The sequence below is a fragment of the Polyodon spathula genome, chromosome 15, assembly GCF_017654505.1.
Source record: "Polyodon spathula isolate WHYD16114869_AA chromosome 15, ASM1765450v1, whole genome shotgun sequence".
In the NCBI taxonomy this organism is placed as follows: Eukaryota; Metazoa; Chordata; class Actinopteri; order Acipenseriformes; family Polyodontidae; genus Polyodon; species Polyodon spathula.
In genome coordinates, this window is record NC_054548.1 from 25,861,175 (window position 1) to 25,882,476 (window position 21,302).

Below are 21,302 nucleotides of genomic sequence, written 5' to 3' on the forward strand. Positions count from 1 at the left end.
GGATAAAAAATTTTAAACTATTTTATATAGAAAAATATACTATTTGACAACCGTGGGTGGCGATAGACTGGCTCTCTTTTAAACTTGGTTAATGCTCTCAATTAATTAGCTATACCCCTAATTGAACTGATAATTTGCTTAATTAGATATTTTTACTTGTTTTCAGCTCTTAAACAGTTGCAGATTTCATGTTAACTATAGCATTTTATAAGTAATTTGAACTGCAACTGGTTAGATCGGAAAACAAGTAAACAAAGTCTAATTAAGCAAATTATCAGTTCAATTAAGGGTATAGTAAGTAATTGAGAGCTTAGGAATGAAATTGAACAGATACAGGGGGTCCCCAGGACCAAGTTTGAGAACCCCTGGTCTAGCTGCAATCAGACAATGTCATTTATATATAAAAAAAAAAATAATCTAGGTTGCAGCAGTTTATATATTGGGACATATTTAAATATCCAGAATTAAGGTAAAAAGAACAAGTCAAGAACTGAGATATTCATCACAATAAAAGGGATAAATAAAATATAAAGTTAAATAAGCAAATAAGATTTTTAAAGCATTGGTTTGCATTTCTTAAACATGAAATGAATGGCATTTGTTGGTTTCCAGAAAGTCTGGGTTTTGCCACTCGGTCTCTGGAAAGTCCCAAACAGTAGAGCATTGTTACCAGGTCACTATATAAATCTGGTTCCAAGAAAGCTCTTCATGATGTTCTTTAAGACAGCAGTAACTTTAAGAATCATTCATTAAAGTTCTCAAATATGTGTTAACATCCAGATGTTAATGATACACTCCTTGTTTTCTTTCAATGGCAGAATATTTTTTTTTACAATTAAACAGCTACTGCAATACTTGACCTTTTTTTATTAGCCAGTACAATAGCTCCCCATGGAGAAAACACATACAAGCAGCTTTGATTTCTTTTTTTCTTTTTTTTCTTTTTATATAATTTAGTCGTCACCAATTATTATTTTTATTGTTTTCTCCCAATTTAGTCATGTCCAATTATTTTTAGGCTCAGCTCACCGCTACCACCCCTGTGATGACTCAGGAGTGGCGAAGACGACCGCTGACCGCTTCTTACACACTGCAGACTTACCATGCAGCCACCTCAGAGCTACAGTGTCAGAGGATAACGCAGCCCTGGGTAGAATACAGGACAGCCTGCAGGCGCCCGGCCAGACCACAGGGTTCGCTGGTGCGTGGTGAGCTGAGGATACCCTGGCTCTCCCTCCCCCCAGGTGGCGCTTGGGCAATTGTGCACCACCCCCTAGGAACTCCCGGTCACGGTCGGCAGTGACATAGCCTGGATTCGAACTTGCTATAGAGAACATCCACGCGGAGCGCTTTTCCTGGATGTGCCACTCGGGAGTCCAATCAGCTTTGATTTCAACCTGACCTTTTCAGTATGAAAAGTTCAAAGTGTGGAACTGCTGGAGCAAAAGCAAATCAACAATAAAGCGCAATAAAGCTGAAAGCCTATTTTAATATGCCAGTAAATAATAAGTCACCCAGCGACCTTTGCTAAAATATTACAAGGTGACAGAGCACAAGGATATGATGAAAAACAAATATGAAAGAATACCTTTACTTCTAACATTTTCAGAGAGGACAGATCTTACAGATTAAAAAACTAACAATTAACCCAAACAATGGTTGAAGAAAATTAAGTAGTTGGAGCACAGCCTCCTCCTTCGGTGCATCCTGGTACCGCTTACTAACAATCAAACAATAAAATAGTACAACTATGTAATGTGTTCATCCCTTTAAACAAAAAATATTAGGCAGAGCATCACATACACACCCCCCCCCTCCCCCCCCCCGGACCAGGCTTTGAGTTAGATGGTGGTGGTTAGGGAGGAGGTGGTAATTTGAAAGCACGGCAGGGCTGAGTTTGCAAAGTAGGGTTATATACCATATAGGTTGATGGGAACTTGATTGCCCAATGAATGTACTAGGCACTTGTATTAATGCTACTATAGATTTGCTGCCTGAAAACCTTGCAAGCTTTATATTAGTAGGTATTTGAGGAGTACTATACACTCCCATTGTATACAGTTAGGTACCAGATAATCCCTAATAATTAAACTCTGTATATGATATATAGTGCAAGTCCACGGGACTCATAATGTGATAATAGGAAGCCAACCCTCATTTTTGAGACAAAAATAAGTATTATATGTATTTAATGCTCTTGCTCTTTAGCCTGGAGAAATACATCAATATGATATTGTTGTGCCATAATAAAAAGAAAACAAGTTCCTGAACATGTTTTCATTAAGCCTTTTTATCAAAGCCATTTATCAGTTAAAAGGTGATATGCAAAGCCTACACTGCATATTTGATTTGGAAATGGAAAGGGGCACTAACACACTTGAAATGTTTCCAATATTAATTCAAACATCTGTAGTCCACAGATAAAGGAGCGACTCCTCATTTCTCTTAAATATTTTAAATGGCTTTAAGGTAGTGATCTAGAGTCCTAATTGTGGTTACTTTTAATACTAATCTCTATCAAACATGTATACTTTATAATGAAGTATGGGTGTCAATATTGCAACCATAATACCTGATATCTTATAAAGGGCAGCACTATTTTGTCTGAATTGTATTTTCCAGTGTAAATTTAAACTTACCGTGAATTCAAATTACAGCAGACAGCAAAGCTATTTGTTCTATGCATTTATTTATAATAATCTTTCATAGTATTCAATCAGCATTTGCAGATTTGACAGAAAAAACACTGATAAAATTAGCAATGTCAAATAGCATTAAGAATTTTCCATTTTACAATACAATAATTAAAATAGGAACATACAATTTTCAACATTCAAAATGAGTACCTTAACACCCATACACTATTGTCATTAAACAGAAATCGATCTGTAGGCATATCATTTCCCTCTGAGTAAGCAGTTAATTGAAAAGCCCCACTGCACATAAAGAAAACAGGATTGGTCCTAATTAAAGCAAAGCAGAGATTTTTCTCAGCATAAACCAAGTTTAAAAAATAATTATAAAGTAAAAACCCTTCCAGTTATGTAAACAGAAAATATCCTGAGAAACAGTATGAACATGCTGTTTCATGAAATTACTAATGCAATAAATTTTAATAACACCATAGGCAGCCAATTAAAATCTGTATTTTAACACACACACACACACACACACACATACATAAATAAAACTGAAGTTCGAGAGGAGGGACCGCCCCTAAGCATTACGTCATCTAAGTGTAACTTATCAAAATACATAAATACCCATGTAACTCACCCTCTCTCGCGTCTGATTCATTCACATCCCTCCACCTCCCCTTCTCTGCCAGGAACCTATCCTAATAACAATCACTATGGAGGGGCTCCTGCCTCTCCAAACGACCAAGCAGATTTGATGCTAAATTGTTTTCCAGTCAACCTTCACATTCATATTCTTTGCATTTGCATTGTCATAAACAAAATCTTTAAAGTCATATTCTGTGTCAGGGGGTTTGCCCTGAATATGCAGTTATGAGCAAAAGTTTTATATCAGCTAGATTTTTTGGATTGAGACATAATTAAAAATAAAAACTATATGACCATAAGTTTGATCTTTTGTTTAACAACATGCTATATATATATACATATTGCAAAAGTCTACCGGAAGCCTAACAGTAGCACAGTATTTCATGTTAGATTTCGAAATGCCAAATTTAATTTTTTTGTCAGGTTTTGGTGAGGTATATGGAAAACTACAAAGTGGTATGTAATTCAATATGTTAACAAAACATTATCTAGCAGGCTTCATTCGACTTTATGAAGCAACATTTTGCTTGGTTTTCGTAAGCCATTTTAAATCTGTGCGTATTTTTGAGGTCTATCGGCTTACTCAATGCACACAGTTAACATGGTGCAGAAACTCTTCTTTCCCCACACACATGATCAACATTGATTTCAGCTGTAACCCACCTGCAAGGCTCAGCTGATGAGCTACACTCCCGTCAAAAATGATCACAGCAGTTTTTAGGATGCTTTGGGAGAAAACATTGATGAGATGCTTTTTTCATAAACGTTCCTTTTATATAGCTGAATGACCAGTTAGAGTTTGGGCTTTAATTCAAACTGTTTGATTCTGTTCTGCTAGACTTTACACTGAATGATACATGATAGACAGTTTGACTGGCAGTTCCCCCTGGGATTCTGTTTATTTCATTTGTGCGCACGGACGACTTTGATGTTTTTTAAACAATAAACATGCTCCTTCTTTATTCAGAGCTCATTGTGGAGACACCTCTCTACATCCCATTAATCTTTTCAGTTTAGTCCTCAACTGTGACCAAGACATGAATGCATGTTGATAAGCAGAATGCAGCAAACCAAAGAATGCAGTAAAGCATGCCCACCTATTCAGCAAGTTTGAAGCCTCAGGTACATTATTCATCTATATATATATTCTTGGCAGACTTGGTTAACATATTTTAGGAGACAGCTACAGCATGTTATTCTTAGTTTGGTGTCAAATTCCCCCGATTTTGAAATGCTTCATTTTGAAACTGATTGAGCTCTATTATGTTCCAGAGATCTCATAACGTCATCAATGTTTCACATGCAGGAACAGAAATACTAAGCCTGGTTTGCTTGTCTGATCAATCCTCTCACTGCTTTGAGTAACCTTCTTTGACATATTCAGAGAACAGGTCCTCATATAAATGTTAATATTAACAGACAATCCCCTCAGATCTAACGAGGCAGTATTCTGTGATTAGCAGGACAACTGCAAAGGGCAATTCTTTAGAAAATGCTATAGAATTACGTAACACACTGGAAGAGGTGTCCTTACATGGATGCAAGCAAATATAAATAACTTTTTAAAAGAAATTAAATAAAACTGCAATCCCTGTAATAATACTCCACATTTTTCCAAGTGATTTAATTTTACAAGGAATATAAAAATGTCCTTAACATTTAATCAACTAAAAATAAAAGTTAAGACCTACTGCCTATGGAGAAACAACATTGATGTAAAACTGCAGCCTGTCATTTCTGAGCAGCTAGCAGTGCTTCTAACAAGACTAGATGCCAGTTATAAATCAACTCATCAATTGTAAGATCAGGCTACTGTGGTGTGAAAAGGTGCCAGAAACCTGCTTCAGACCAGTATAATATCCATTAATCTTCGGTTACTGGAAAAAAAAAAAAAACGTGCTCTGGAACAGATAATAAAGACTCTAAAGCAACACCTTAGACAAGACAAGCTTCCGGTAAGATCTCCTTGTGATGCTACTGCATCTTATATTATTTATCACACACAATTGTGGCCAAGTTTAAGTCACTTACATATTGCATACAAATAAAAATAAAATCACACTAACAGCATACTGTAAGAACCAAATCATTTTTCACCTGGTGAACAATAACTATCACCAGCCATTGGCTTGAAACTCTTCACCTTCTTTTTGTGAATGTCATCTTAAGCTTAATTTCCTGTGTATACATAGTCTTCACAATCTACATAATAATGACTAACTACAGTAGTAAGCAAGGGGAAGGTCACAAAAGTATATTATACATCTATTTTTAAAGTTAAGACACGAAAGGGTACTCAAAAGGCAGGGTAGCTGTGTTAATCACAGCCTCCGCAGTTTCATGTGAATGAGGACAATCGATAAAATGTCACACTTAAGAGCTGAAAACAAAAGTTGTTAATTCTTCAGTTATATTTTAAAGACCATTTTGATGGTTGAGACAAAAGCTGTCACCATCTCGCCACTTGGCCAGTGTAGTCCTCTGTGGTGACACTGTTGTCAGCCTGCTGCCTGTAGCGGTGCGCTTTCTGTTCGCGGAGCAGCTGGCGCTCCTCCCTTCTCCTCTGCCTCTCCAGCTGACGCTCTCTCTGCCGGGTGAACTGAAAGCGCTGCAGGAACAGGTCCTTGGCGTACTCGTAGAGCTGCATGTCCAGGAAGTTGAGCTCCTCGATGCGCCGCCGCGTCTGCAACTCGATGTCCACGTTGGCGGCCCGCGTGCTGTTCAGCTGCGTGAAGGGTGAGATGAACGTCAGGTTGAAGGTCCTCTCGAAGAGGTACTGAGTTTTCCGCTGGTACTCTGTCAGCCCGAAGAAGGCCATCTTCTTGAGGTTCTCTTTGGCGCTGCGCAGCAGAATCTCGTTCCGCTCGCTTTCGTTCATGGACGAGAGGTTGTAGCAGCCCACCAGGCTGAGGTCTGCCAGCATGCGCACCTGCCGGTTGTTGGCCAGGTTGTAAATACAGTCCATGAACTCCTGCAGGGTCACCCCTGACCAGTCGTCACCTAGGTAACAAGTGGGCAGCTCATCCTGCGTGGGGGATCTGCCGTCGCACACGTGCAGGGATGTCTTCCACGTCGCCCCTCTCTGGACATGTTTCCATTCGCTCAGGAAGCGCGACACTGGGTCTCTCAACATTGTAATGTAATAGAAGTTCCTGAAACACAAAATATGAATACAGGTAAATAATCAATAAAAATGCACCGTGTTACATAGAAGGCCCTGTTTTAAAACTCCCTGGTGCACTCTAGGTGTTTTGTTTATATACACTAAACAGTATGTGCAATTAGATGGGTACTTTTCTGGTGAAAACATCAGTAAAAACAGTGCTGGTGCTGAATAAACAAAACTATTCATCCAGCCAGCCTCAGTTATATTTTAAACTAAACCGCAATAACAGACTGAAAGAAGCAGCAGCAATAATTACTTATGGTAAAATACAAACAAACAAGGTATTGTATCATTTGAAGCTACTGTATATGTCTTATTTTTGCTTTGTGTTGCATAGAATATTTGGTAGATGTTTTGCATGTTGCAAAGTGGCTTCAATACGAACTTTAGCAAAATATGAAACTATAGCTCTGCCAGTCCACAAGAGGGCACATCTGCCTTTAAATCCAGTAATGCTATCAAAACAGCTGCTATCTATAAAATATTTTATTGCATTACATGCACAGAGTGAGCAGAAACCAGGGAGATAGATGGAGGGGATCAGAACATTTTGAAAATAAGATAAACTAAAGGAATCACTAAGGGTAACACAAGAGCATTATTATGTCTAGGACATGACCCTAATACACAGTAGATTAAAATACATCTTTAACATATTTTAATTCATATGGTTTTATGTGGTAAAAGCTTATTAAAGTGTAGTACTGCCTATTAGAAAAGAATAACTTGGTATTTTAAAGGATGGTAAAGGATGATAAAAAGAAAAATACAGTTTGTCAAGACTACAGTATATCTGTCCTCACCACACATACCTGCACATTTGATCTCACAACATATATTACACTGTATAGTCTAAAAATGAAAATAAAAGGTTATGGCTGATTCCTTGATTTTACCTGTGTGGCATACATGTCTTAGTTCAAGGCATTAGAGTGTGTACAGTCACAGTTAATAGTTATGATATAGTGCAAGCCATTTATTTTGTCACAGTTTGATAGACAATATACGATTCCAAAGTGACTAAAACTCACCTGCAGTGAAAATAATACAAATATAATAATTTAACTAAACACGCACGCACGCACGCACGCACGTACGCACGCACGCACGCACGCACGTCGGTCAGTCCTGCGGCAAAGTGGTGAGTGGATAGATACAGTGGCTTGCGAAAGTATTGACCCCCCTTGGCATTTTTCTTATTTTGTTGCCTTACAACCTGGAATTAAAATTGATTTTTTGGGGGTTTGTATCATTTGATTTACACAACATGCCTACCACTTTGAAGGTGCAAAATATTTTTTATTGTGAAACAAACAAGAAATAAGACAAAAAAACAGAAAACTTGAGCGTGCATAAGTATTCACCCCCCCAAAGTCAATACTTTGTAGAGCCACCTTTTGCAGCAATTACAGCAGCAAGTGTCTTGGGGTATGTATCTATAAGCTTGGCACATCTAGCCACTATGATTTTTGCCCTTTCTTCAAGGCAAAATGCTCCAGCTCCTTCAAGTTGGATGGGTTCCGCTGGTGTACAGCAATCTTTAAGTCATACCACAGATTCTCAATTGGATTGATGTCTGGGCTTTGACTAGGCCATTCCAAGACATTTAAATGTTTCCCCTTAAACCACTCGAGTGTTGCTTTAGCAGTATGCTTAGGGTCATTGTCCTGCTGGAAGGTGAACCTCTGTCCCAGTCTCAAATCTCTGGAAGACTGAAATCCATCCATCATTCCTTCAATTCTGACCAGTTTCCCAGTCCCTGCCAATGAAAAACATCCCCACAGCATGATGCTGCCACCACCATGCTTCACTGTGGGGATGGTGTTGTCGGGGTGATGCGAGGTGGGTTTGCGCCAGACATAACGTTTTCCTTGATGGCCAAAAAGCTCAATTTTAGTCTCATCTGACCAGAGTACCTTCTTCCATATGTTTGGGGAGTCTCCCACATGCCTTTTGGCGAACACCAAATGTGTTTGCTTATTTTTTTTCTTTAAGCAATGGCTTTTTTCTGGCCACTCTTCCGTAAAGCTCAGCTCTGTGGAGTGTACGGCTTAAAGTGGTCCTATGGACAGATAGTCCAATCTCCGCTGTGGAGCTTTGCAGCTCCTTCATGGTTATTTTTGGTCTCTTTGTTGCCTCTCTGATTAATGCCCTCCTTGTCTGGTCCGTGAGTTTTGGTGGGCGGCCCTCTCTTGCCAGGTTTGTTGTGGTACCATATTCTTTCCATTTTTTAATAATGGCTTTAATGGTGCTCCGTGGGATGTTCAAAGTTTCGGATATTTTTTTATAACCCAACCCTGATCTGTACTTCTCCACAACTTTGTCCCTGACCTGTTTGGAGAGCTCCTTGGTCTTGCTTGCCGCTTGCTTGGTGGTGCCCCTTGCTTAGTGGTGTTGCAGACTCTGGGGCCTTTCAGAACAGGTGTATATATACTGAGATCATGTGACAGATCATGTGACACTTAGATTGCACACAGGTGGACTTTATTTAACTAATTATGGGACTTCTGAAGGTAATTGGTTGCACCAGATCTTATTTAGAGGCTTAATAGCAAAGGGGGTGAATACATATGCACGCACCACTTTTCTGTTATTTATTTTTTAGAATTTTTTTAAACAAGTTATTTTTTTCATTTCACTTCACCAATCTGGACTATTTTGTGTATGTCTATTACATGAAATCCAAATAAAACTCCATTTTAATTCCAGGTTGTAAGGCAACAAAATAGGAAAAATGCCAAGGGGGGTCAATACTTTCGCAAGCCACTGTACAGGTGAGTGCAGTGTAGAGCGGATTAATCACACAGACAATTACTTTCAGGTGCAGGGGTGTTTATTGATAATAATAACAATGTCCAGAGCCCTAAGGCAAACACCTATAAATAATAAATGCGGCATGTACACATATACACACCCACACTAAACATGAAACAAACAAACAAGAAAGTAAGTGAATTTAAGTGCTAGTGGTGAGTACAGTACTCCATGAAATGCTGGGTGAAAAGTGATGTCTGGGTTAATGCTGGCTTTTACTTCAGCTCTGGATCATGTTACTGATAGGGTTCCCACCTCTGATTTACAAAAAACCGGGACACCAGAGTCATTTCGTACAAAAAAAAAAAAAAAAAATCATATACTTTGATGACATTTAATGTTCCAGGAAGTCTTACATATTACCCAGGACAGCTGCCTCAAAAAGAGAACAATCCAGGCAAAACTAGAACAGGTGGCAACCCTAGTTAGTGATAATCTAAAAAGACAAGCAACAGTTACAGCCGACTGTACAAACACAAAACAAACACTCAGTTTTCAGTAATATGTTTACTCCTGTTAGGTTAACTCCAATCATTTACAAAGGAGCAGATTACTTTACTACACCCCTATTTTATATCCGCGCTCATGACCCCTTGTTTGACCTCTTGAGCGCATCCACTCCTCCAATGCGCGGATGCCACGCTGTTTCCTGTTTCGACTTCCACCTACCCACGGGAATAAAGTGTCATGCCTTTTAGTCCAGGGTACTCTGCTCCCTTTATCTAGTACCCTCTCAGGTCGATCTCTGTCACAGTCCTCACACTGTTTAGAAACTGTCTCCCTGGCTGATGGCTTCATCCATCTATGAGAGCAGAGGTGCATTGGGCCCACATCCTGACGCCTCATGTCCTCCCTTCAAACTACCTGCTAACATCTGCATTGCCCATTTGAGAAATGGGGCAGGGGCGAGGATTCAGATGCATATTTTTATTCACTGGATGAATCGTTTCAAAAGTCAATTTCACAGCACAAAGGAGCTACTCGCAGAAACAATGCTACATTTCATAGTTGTGGTTTTACAGATTGAGAGATTATGTTATTTTTCTTTACGGTTTTCGAAGACTTAATTTAAAGACACATCGAAAAAAAAAAATCTAGTAGAAACATTTGTCATGGAATTGAAGTTTATTTTACAATACACTAAAGACCAGGGCTAAAACAAATCACAAGTAACACAGTGCTGTACTTTGGGGAAAAAAAGACCACCCTTTAATAAAGAGCAGCACACAGCTACTTTTGGTGTTTCCACATACTGCCCTAAGCTCTGGGTCTCTTTCAAGACAAAACTAAACATAAAATCAATGCCAACTTGAAGAGCAAGAGCACACTGTATATCCTCTACTGGCTTTGGGCTTTTTTTTTTTTGTTACCAAGTTCACAAAACAATTTACATTTTTACAAACTAAATAGGCCACCATTGACTGGTAATTCTATGACATAAACAACAATAATACAAACAGTACAGGGATAATATAATGTACTTTTTTTTTTTTTTTTTTTTTTTTTAAACATGTAATCAATCAATAATACAAAACAAAAGTATTCCTGCCACGTGAGGATTTTAATTAGAAACTGGGTCAGATCAATAAGAAATCAAGATTGGCTTGGCAAATTGAATCATTAGTGGTCAGTGGTCAATTTGATTCATTATTCAAAACTTTGTTTCTGTTAATGTTTCGGATTCCTAAAAGTACCCTTATATATGTTTCTATTTTATAGAATTAAAGGTGTTGGGACTGGAGGGCAGTGTCTACAGTGTGATTTCCAACACAGAAAATGTAAATTAGTGGACTATATTTGGGATTTTCTGAAGTACAGCATATATGTCTGTTTGAAAAGACTTGTTGAAAATGGTTCTTAGCTCCCGGTAAAGTACTGGTATTATGGGACCCTCACCCTCCTTGTTCTCAATTATTCTTTCCTTCTTTGTCTCAATCAATGAAACTTGATTGAGAGTGAAATGTGCAATATCATTTTACTGCTTATGCAAAGTGAGGAATTACTACTGTGGCTTTATTCATAAGCTTTTCCACAAAGTAATGTTGCATTTTACTCACCCAAAATACATTTTATTTACACTGTGTCCAAATTGGAGAGTAAATTATTCAATGACCCAAACCCTCATCTGGAGCCCTGCTTACACGGATGTATCACACTGTATAAAAGAAGAAGCTGCCTTTCTATCGTATACGAGTCTCATAATATGTCTGTGGAAATGGAGAAAAAAGTTAATAAGTCCATAAAGTTCAGATTCCTTAAGGCAATGCCACTTTATTAACTAAAAAGTTAGATTTCACATTGTCTGATTATTGCCTGTCTATCTATGACTCATCATGAGAAAGTGTAAAAACAGATGCCTCATATCCATAACCTTTTCTGTTGGAGCACACAAAATAGGTTACCCATATTAAGTGTGGATCATTTATACTATTTAACTGAGCCCACATTGTTTATAATAAAGACTGGATACAAAGTACTGACCCTATAGAACAACTGACACACAGTTATTAAGAGCTGTATTATTTTTCCCTTATTTGATTCTGGTGATTTTTTTTTGTTACATGCCTCTGCTGAGAAATATTACTGGCTACTTTAAATTGGATATCTCTGAATTGTAAAAGGCAATTGCAGTGGGTACCTTTGTGTGTATAACTGCAATCGGTTTGTTGCCAGGTTACCAGGGCTAGATGTTACAGGTCAATATACAGTTTACGATCTAGTGTTACACTTATTTATCAAATGCCTTGGAGAAGGCCTGTGTTGTCCAATCACCATTCAGTTACAGTGCCTGTGGCAGGCTGGCGAGTGGATAGAGGCCCAGAGACAGTCTGCAGTTCAAAAAAATAACAATTTTATTATAAATAAACAAAAATAAAGTGCACAAGGGCAAAATAACAGATACTCAAACACAAATAAAGCAAAAACAAAACTCACAAAAATAAAGTTTCCAGGCTGGGCAATGCCTTCACTGGATTTAGAAAATTCAAAAACCACAAAACAAACACCAACCTGCTTCCTCAGCTCCCTCTCCCCAAATGAGAAGCAGAGGCCTCCTTTTATATCAGGTGGCTGGGCGCTGATTGATCGTTAATCAACCTAATCAACTAATCAACCCCAGCCACCTGAACATAATAAACCCAGGCAGGCAGGGGAAGTTAACCCCATCCCTGCCAATTTAAAGGGCAGAGCTTTGCTCTGCCACAGTGCCCCTATGGCTTGGAATAGTCTGGACTATTAGTCAGGATAGTCAGACTATCCAGGATGTGATAGCTTGCTGCTGCTTGCCGTTTGGAGCTTTTTCATAAACACACACATGGCAGCTGTACAGTTTGAATGTTCAGCAGAATGACACTGGAAGAATTCTCTAATACACAGAAGAGCTTGCTCATCTGCCTGCACAGCTGTTCACACTCTTACGGGTTACTGAATCTCGCTGTGGCGCAGATGCTCGTATAATTAATGGGCAGCTTCTGTGCAAGGAAATGCAAGTTCAACAGCAGCATTGTAAAGACTTCTGTTTTCTTCTGTACACTTCTAAATGAAATATGACTTGAGAGGGATAAGTGTCCAGCATAAATTTAGCAGGCGCTCCTACTTGATGAGATAACGCTGACTCACTGTAAGTGGTGATCAGCACCATGCTGACTGCAGCTGTAGTCAAGATCTGTTACTTGAGTAGGCGGATATGTAGATACTTCATTAACCAATCTTTCAGACATAAACACATGGTTAAGTGCGATGAATGTATTTCAAACTCCGAAAGGTCATGTACGCGCATAATTAGTGTCAGTACATAGGACTGCCTCTGTCAAGGACGAGGGAACCCGCATTAGGAATTGGTCGTTCAGCCCTCTTGATTGGACAGACATTTAGTAAACTATAACTACAATACATATCATATGTAACACCATTCAAAAGTCTTTCAAACAGTCATTTGAAGCCCCCTCCCCATCAAACACAATGAGATATGAGAGATAGCAATTTTAAACTGTCATGCAAGAATGCAGTAGTAGAGATACACTTTAACACAATGAACTGTAAAAAGACAGCAATACACGTGACTATGTTATAATAATCCTTTTAATTATCACCTTAGACTAAAGAGGCTTAAAACATGTTGAACTGCTTACTACATTATTTTATTTTAATGTACCTACATTATACAATATGCATCTGGTCATTAAACATGGGTTACAATACTTCTGTTACTGTATGATCGTAACAAGTGAATGCTTGCACAATGAGAAATACATATGTCTTTCTACTCCTTGGCAACATTATCAATATTGAAGACCATTTGGTTTTTGTTTGATTTTGTCATTCTTCAGTTATGACAAAGTTTCTGCTTTCTCATATCTTGTAGTTTCTGCTTATCCACTGCTTGTTGTCACACGTTCTAACTGCAGTACAACCTATTGGCTTACAGCACAGGACATGATCACAGCCTCATCTTTTTGTTCTAGTGTGTTACCTGATAAAATGCATACCTGTTAAACAATAAGCCAAGAACCAAGAGATTTCAAGATGAGAAAAGGGGTACCAGTGTTAATGTTGCTCCTTCTGCTAAGGTAAAGGAATTGATTTCAAAGCCTTTGCAGTTACTGTTTTTATATATAATGTATAATCCATAACTTAAAACTATCAGTAGAAAGATATAGTACTGAAAATACACTTGTAAATCCTTTTTGTATATATAATTGGCCAACAAAAGTTTTCTGACTACACATTTCCACTTTGCAATTTCACAAGATAATGGTGTCTACCCTATACGTATAACCGAATATGAAAATCAAGAGCTGTAAAAACACTAATGACTGGAGGCATGAAACAGTATCGTATACGAGAACTAGGAACTGCTTAACATGTGCCAGAAGTTTAATAATGGATACATAACCATATTGCTGCACTGTTGGTTACTGAAAGTAAATTCTTTAAAAATCATCACAGCTCAACAGGATTTGGGAATTAATACAATGTTGGTAATTAAGCTTAGCTACAGTTTTACAAAAAAACAAAATTAAGAACATAATTAGAGTGATAAATGATGTACAACAGAGAAATCAATAAATCAACCCCCTGTGCCATGTGTTTAATTTTATAATGGGAGTTGTAAGCCAACTTTCCAAGCCCAAATATTAATGAATAGAAACAATCTTAAAGTGAAAACTAACAATCAAGAAGTATGCCTGTGGCTTATTAAGTAGCATTTTATACGTAGCTGACCACCAGATAGATGCAGCAGATCCATGGAACACCATTTTGAGATGCATTTGTCTGCTCATCAATATTGCTGTAAGTAAAACTCTAAGGGTCTTTTTCGGTTATATGTCACTGTTTTTGGATATGTAAAAGATACCTACACTGAAGCATACACATTTAAATCGACCCTATGCAAGATGCAGTGCTATACAAGTATAGGTAATGGCAAGCAAAATAAACACCACACTCTATATATTGGAATCCGACTGCACTTTCAACCAGGCAAAGGTTTACGCAGCATCGTGATGCATACGTTGCATAGCAGCTGCCAGTTATATTGGTACTACGTGCCACAAGGTTTCCTGAAACTAGTTAGTAACTGCATTGTAAATCCAAATGCATCACTCCAACTCCACTGCTAAACCTCCCACTTCAGGAAGGGCAGGCAAGCAGTAGCTTGTGTGAGGGCAATTTTGAGATACTGATTTCTTCTGTGCACTGTGCTCTGGCTTTTTTTCTCTTGAGTCTTTTTCTCTTTGTCTTGCTGTGTGTATCATTATAGGGCATGTCACCAGCACACTGCCTGCTTCATTAGGCTTAGTAAGTACTAGACATGTGCACATGGAGTTTCCTTTTTGATCTAATTGCAGATTGGTATAAACCTTGTTTTTTTTCTATTTTAAAACCACTGAAACTATTAAAATTCTAACTTAAATCTGACCTAAACATTTTACATGTACAGCAACAGCCAAGTTAGAATACATGAGCCATATAACTATATGATACCTACAAAAGCTGCCAAGACCTTTTAAGATACAATGTAAAAGTGGCTAAGTTAAACAAGAATCAGATACTCAAATTTCTGTTTGGTTTGATATATCCAAACCTGACAACCTACAGCAGTGATTTAAATATGTCAAATGAATCAAAACAATAATAACAAAATAATGAATATCCGTCTTCATTTACTATTACCACGTTTCCATGGACCACGAAACCCGGGTACGTGCTCAAGTTGCCTGCCCCCTCCCCCCCCCCGGATTCTCTGGTCCGACTTCACTCCTTGGCCTGGCCTGAATTCTAAAGTCTGAATCTGGGCTGAGAGGAAATGACATCACTAAATGTCAATCAGAAATGTTGAAGTGAACAAACCTATACATCCAGGTTCGTGAACAACATTTTTACTGAATACAAATAATTGAAAACATTAATACAAGTATAAGGTTTTTCTTTGTCAGATGCAATACCATATATCTATATATATCTATATCTATATCTATATCTATCTATCTATCTATCTATCTATCTATCTATCTATCTATCTATCTATCTATCTATATATATATATATATATATATATATATATATATATATAGTGAGCAGGGAGAGGGTTAATTCCTCCCTCCTAAAAAAAGAAAACATGCGTATGCATGTTTGGTTAATTTAATTGTTCTGTTTAATTGTTATATTATTAATTATCCCCTACACCTGACTATCTTTGTAAATTAGAGCCAAGTGCAGGGTATTTAAAGAAAGCAGCAAGTCTGTTCAGGGCTGCTGCTGTGTGGAGAGCCCGTGTAGTGTAGTGAGGAAAAGGTATTGTGTGAACCTTTTATTGTTTTGTTTGTATTTATTTTTTGTTACTGGTAAGCAGCTTAGCTGCCCAGTTTGTTAGTTTAGTGTTTTGTTTTTGAAAAGTTTAGGTAGTGCTCCAGTGGGAGCAAGTTTTTGTTTCTGTTTTATTTCTTTTGTTGTAAATAAAAGTGCGCAACTGCACAAAATCTGCAAGTTCCTGTGTCTGGTCAGTAGTTTTTAAAGGGACAATGAACCCAAGTGAGTGAAGCTCACTACATAATACACACACACACACACACATATATATATATATATATAGTCTTGGTATGTATACGGCGTGAAATTAGTTGACTTGAGTTGGCTGTCCAAGGTATATATGTTTTGTCTCTTCAACAAGGGGAACAAGAAGAATGAAAATAACTAAAGTGACAGAAGTTGAAATCATTGAATTTATTTAGTTTCTTTCAGTAATTTGAAAAAAAACAAGATCTTCCTTTTGTTCATTGCTGATCCCTCCTAATATAGTTTTAGAGCTTAGAGCTGTCCAAATACATTGAATAACCCTGCAACAACTGGGATAGCTGTGGCAATAAAGCCATGAAGTTCAGTCATGTATAGGTAGGTCACAGTGTCATTATGTCCTTTAATTTCCTGTCTCTACAGGAAGTTGGGTGTGAGACAAGTATAGCTGGCTGTATACACAGTATGGGGTAGTAGTTAGGTGATTATCCAACAAGGTGTGCTGGAAACTCCTTGTGAAGGTTTTTTTTTTTTTAATATGTATAATTTAGACTCTCCTATAAAAATGGCTCTTCAAAAATATTTTTCCACCCAAGCAGACCCTTCTTGTTTTAAGAAGCAATGTTCTTGTGTTACATCTAGACTCGGAAGCATAACAGCTTGTCTTTGTGGAATAAAGAGGCAAATCTGATGGGTTTGCTCTGTAGCTGTAGCGTAAGTCCCTTATGTAATCTTTCCTTAGTCATGAAATAATATTTGATCTGTTACCCACTTTACCTATCCCTTATAAAAAGAACATGGATAAACAACTGAGAATAATACAGTAACTAATTGTTAAACAAACATATCATAAAAATGGCACTAAACATGCTGTAGAAAAGCTTTTTTTTTTTTTTTTCAATTTCAATCTCAATAGCTTTCTTGTGCTATTGGTTTCTAAGGATACACACCCCCCCCCCCCCCCTCCCCCCGCAAAAAGAAAAATATGTAATACATATATTTGTATCATCTGGGAATATTGGTTTGCAACAAACCCCCCACAGAAAGATAAGGAGAGGTATAATGTGGTTTGTCAGCTTGTTGCGCTTTCAAGGGCAGCAGAGACAGTAACAACATGAACTGCACTGACGTACAGACCTGCTTTATCATCAAAGCAATCCATGTGTAGAGTCATTAAAGAACTATTCATCCCAGCTGACAGTGGCAGAATAACTAGCTGTGTTTTAATCATCAGTAATTAACCTTAATTCTAGAACCAAATGGATTCAATTGAATGTTTTTCTTTCTCTCACATTATGTAAAAGCCAAAAGCAAAATGATACAGCACAGAGAAGCACACTCTAGATTAACCATCTTTAAATGGATTAGGAGAGAGCAGGGACTGTTTAAAATAAAAGCTATCGCCATGCTTGCAAATATTTTGAGATTTCCCATAAAATGTCAGGCTTTTTATTAATTGCAGTTATTTTAGGCATTTAGACCAGCAGGTTCCTAAAGCTAAATATATAATGACTGTAACTGCAGTAAATGAAAACTGGATATGAATTGACTAGCAGTTACATATAATGGGGTACATTTTCAAAGGTGACTACTTTTTTGCAATTTGTGTACAGAGATGTCTAAATGCACTCACTGTACAACTGAATCTAGACCTCAGAAAATCAATGTGGTTTTTTAACTTTAATCAGCCCTCAAACAAAAAGGACAGCAATACTGGCAAAACCTTTTAACATCAAGGTATGAATGGTGACAGTCCTCGAGGCTTTATTAGTAAAACAAGTCTTTCTGGGTACCCTAGAAAAGAAAAAAGATACATTGATACAAGAATATTTATTTATACAGCTTGATAGCTTAATACTTAATACGCAGTGGATGCCCACTGGAATGTCACCGCATCACTTGTGAATCAAATTTAAAATCGGTCCGCTCAAGTGCCGGCTTTTTCATTTTGACTTGCTGAGGACACAATTGGTCCAAATGTATTTTATTATCCACCAAAACCAGTCAATGAATACTTTGCACTGACAAAAAAACGACCGACCCAAAATGAATTGAAAACGGACTGGGCATTTACGCTCAATGTCACAACGTAAGACATGAAGCGAAGGGTAAGAACTGTATACATTCAGTTAATCAGTTTTCCAGCCACATCGTTTTTGTCCACTTCTGCAAAGATGATAAATCCCATTACCTGGCAATGTGGAACAAAAATTCAATGAACTATACAATATTTTTATACTTTGCAAGCAGACTGCAGGGCTGTAATTGGATCCACAATACCAATATTCCTCTTAAATATAGTCGTATCTTTTTTTTTTGCTGTCAAGATATAAAACTAGGTTTTACAGTTATTCAATTTCAGGTGAAATTGCTTGGAACAGGAGAAGTAGTTGATTAAAAAAACTCCAGAGCATCTTTTATTAAGAGTCAGACGACAGGAAGAGTAAGCATTTTGAACAATTGGGTTTCAAGGTTGTCGCTAGTAGTAACCAGGCAGAAATGCCAGACACAACAGGCCACTTTGGACAATACCATATGTTTGCAATATTGTTGTGTTTTTAAACAGGTCTGTGTCTTTTCTATCTGATTTCTGGCATTCAATCTATCCAAGAATACAGCAGCAAGTACATTTTAAATGTTTTTTTGTTTGCTCTTACACAATGGCTTACAATAACATGGACATGGGTTCAAGGATTTCTCCCGAGAAGCTTCATCTACAACTGCTTTAAATAGTACTGTTAGTACCTCAAGGAAATGCCAAGGAGTATTTGCTCATTCCATGGTGATACCATTGTTGTGTCCAAACACAAACATGTACCACTGTGTTAGCATTCCTCCTGTGGCTCATATATTACAATCACACTTGCAGAATATGTGCTTTGGCAGCTGCAGGTGGATGGTGCTGACATTTGATGAAACTTGTTTTGTTAAATGCTCTCTCTCTCCAGATTGCCTTGATGTTACATTTAATGGTTCTATACGCCCACAATCATTTTTATAGAATGCTTTGAAAACAATCACTGTGCTTTGCCATCTTAAATAACATGGTCCTTTTTTCTGATCTGGTCCCTATTTGCAATGATCACTTTAATTTAAGGCTCTGTTCTCAATTTAAATAGGAAATTAACTATTTTATGACAAATTGACAAAATGTTCTTTTGTTTTAGGAAAACAATCCATCACTGTAATAATCATGTCAATATCAATTGTGAATTGTTCTTAGAGGGCACACTTAATAAAGAGCAGGGGTAACACCATGTTGTCTTCATTGCTGGGGAGTTAAGGCTGTCATATAATGCCTATTTTCATTGCCTGTTTCTGTAGCAGGACTGAGCTAGTGTAATGATTTTGGACTTCTTGTTGAAACATCGTTAATGCAGGATTTTGAGAACTATTTTGGCAGGCATCTTAGACTGGCCAACAGCTTTTTAAATTAATGACACTCAAAATGTCAACTAGGGTCTGGACATCTATTAGTCGAACAAGTCACGTTGTTCTCTCAATATACAGAAATTATTTTGAAAAGCACCCTCAGCTTGTGCATTTGTGTTTCAACAGTATATGCTGTAAATTAGTGTAGACATTGATTGATTATAGGGGAGTCAGGGTGCAACATTGAAGTCATCATTAGTAAAGTTGTTGTTTTATGAGCTAAAAAACAAAAAAAGACTAGGAAACTCTCAGGATCTAAACATCAGTAAATGAAAAAACAAGGGCTAGGCTTCCTAATCCAGGTACACTAATTACACAGTGTCTGCAATACAGCGTACCTGCAGTTCTGTTACATGAGTAACTCATGTACTTACGTCACGAGAGATCTACATCCATGTTGTTAATGTATTAATCACAATCACAACATTGTCAGCATGGAAGATGATGGTATTATCTGGTCTCTACTGATGTTAGAAAAAAGAACTGTCATGTCCTCAACACTATGGCCTCAGAATTTTTCAAGCAGGCTGTCATACTAAATTACTGGACCAAGCAGTCTAGTTTAGTAGCTCTCTGCAACCTAGCATGATTGTTTAACCTACCTGTATAAACTATATTGACACCTGACATTTTACTAAGTTTAATTGACACTAACAAAAAATGCATTTCTCAATTTTTCCCTTGAGCATTTTGACCTTTATATTAAAGATTGTATACTTAATAGTCATGACTGTTTAAAACTGTATATATTTTAAATGCCATTTCATACTACTGGTACCATATCACTGCTAGACTTTTAAGCTCATTAAACATAAATGAAAATAAATGGAAGTTTGTTATTACATTATCTATAAAATGATTATTATAAATGTAAATAAGTGTCATTCTTTATTAACAGGTGTAAATCCCGGGAACTATGGATAGCAAAGTGTTAGCACATAATTTGCATTCCTTCTCAACAAAACAAAACATCTGCTATTGCACAAACAGATTGTGATACCAATTTACAAATGTTTTAGAATTTCTTGTGAATTCTATTTATGTGATTCACAAATGATGAATATATATTCTGGCACTTAATAGTTGATCTCTCCAAACATTATCGTGTACGTTTGCTGCAGAGATAGAAGCAGGGGATCTTTTTAACTCACTTTCACATTTACACTGAGAAATTTACATTCTTGCATTGCCAGGAACACTTTTTTTAACAGCTAAATGATTTTTGTGTGCAGCTGATTTGAATAGCATTTTGCTGTTACGTAAACGAGTTAAATGTTTTTCTACATGCTACCACTTCCAGTGCCCTACCAACAGAACCAGTTAAAATGCCCTGTGATTGAGACATACACAGCATACTGTATTAACCAAGTCTATGACACACCAGTTACCAAATCAGACAACAATTATTTATTGTCATTGTGTGCATTATCCTGGGTAAGAGGATAGGCTACTATTGTGTACTGTACTTAATTGCTGACAATAGCTTGCAGCTAAAAGAGCACAACTTTAGGGATTTATAAAACCTACACGTTACAGCAAAATATGCTGACTGCTTTTCTGTAGAACCCCCAGCTGTTGTGAGCGGCAATACT

General features: G+C 37.4%; 1 protein-coding gene across 1 annotated transcript in view; it reads right to left on the reverse strand.

The window, feature by feature from the left end:
* Positions 1-4,988: 4,988 nt before the first annotated feature.
* Positions 4,989-21,302, reverse strand: part of LOC121327749 (heparan-sulfate 6-O-sulfotransferase 3-B-like) — a 143,588-nt gene continuing 127,274 nt past the window's right edge. Inside the window, exon 2 of the mRNA XM_041271933.1 lies at positions 4,989-6,436. Coding sequence (XP_041127867.1) covers positions 5,734-6,436 — 703 coding nt within the window. The 3' untranslated portion in view covers positions 4,989-5,733. The remainder of the gene's footprint in view (positions 6,437-21,302) is intronic.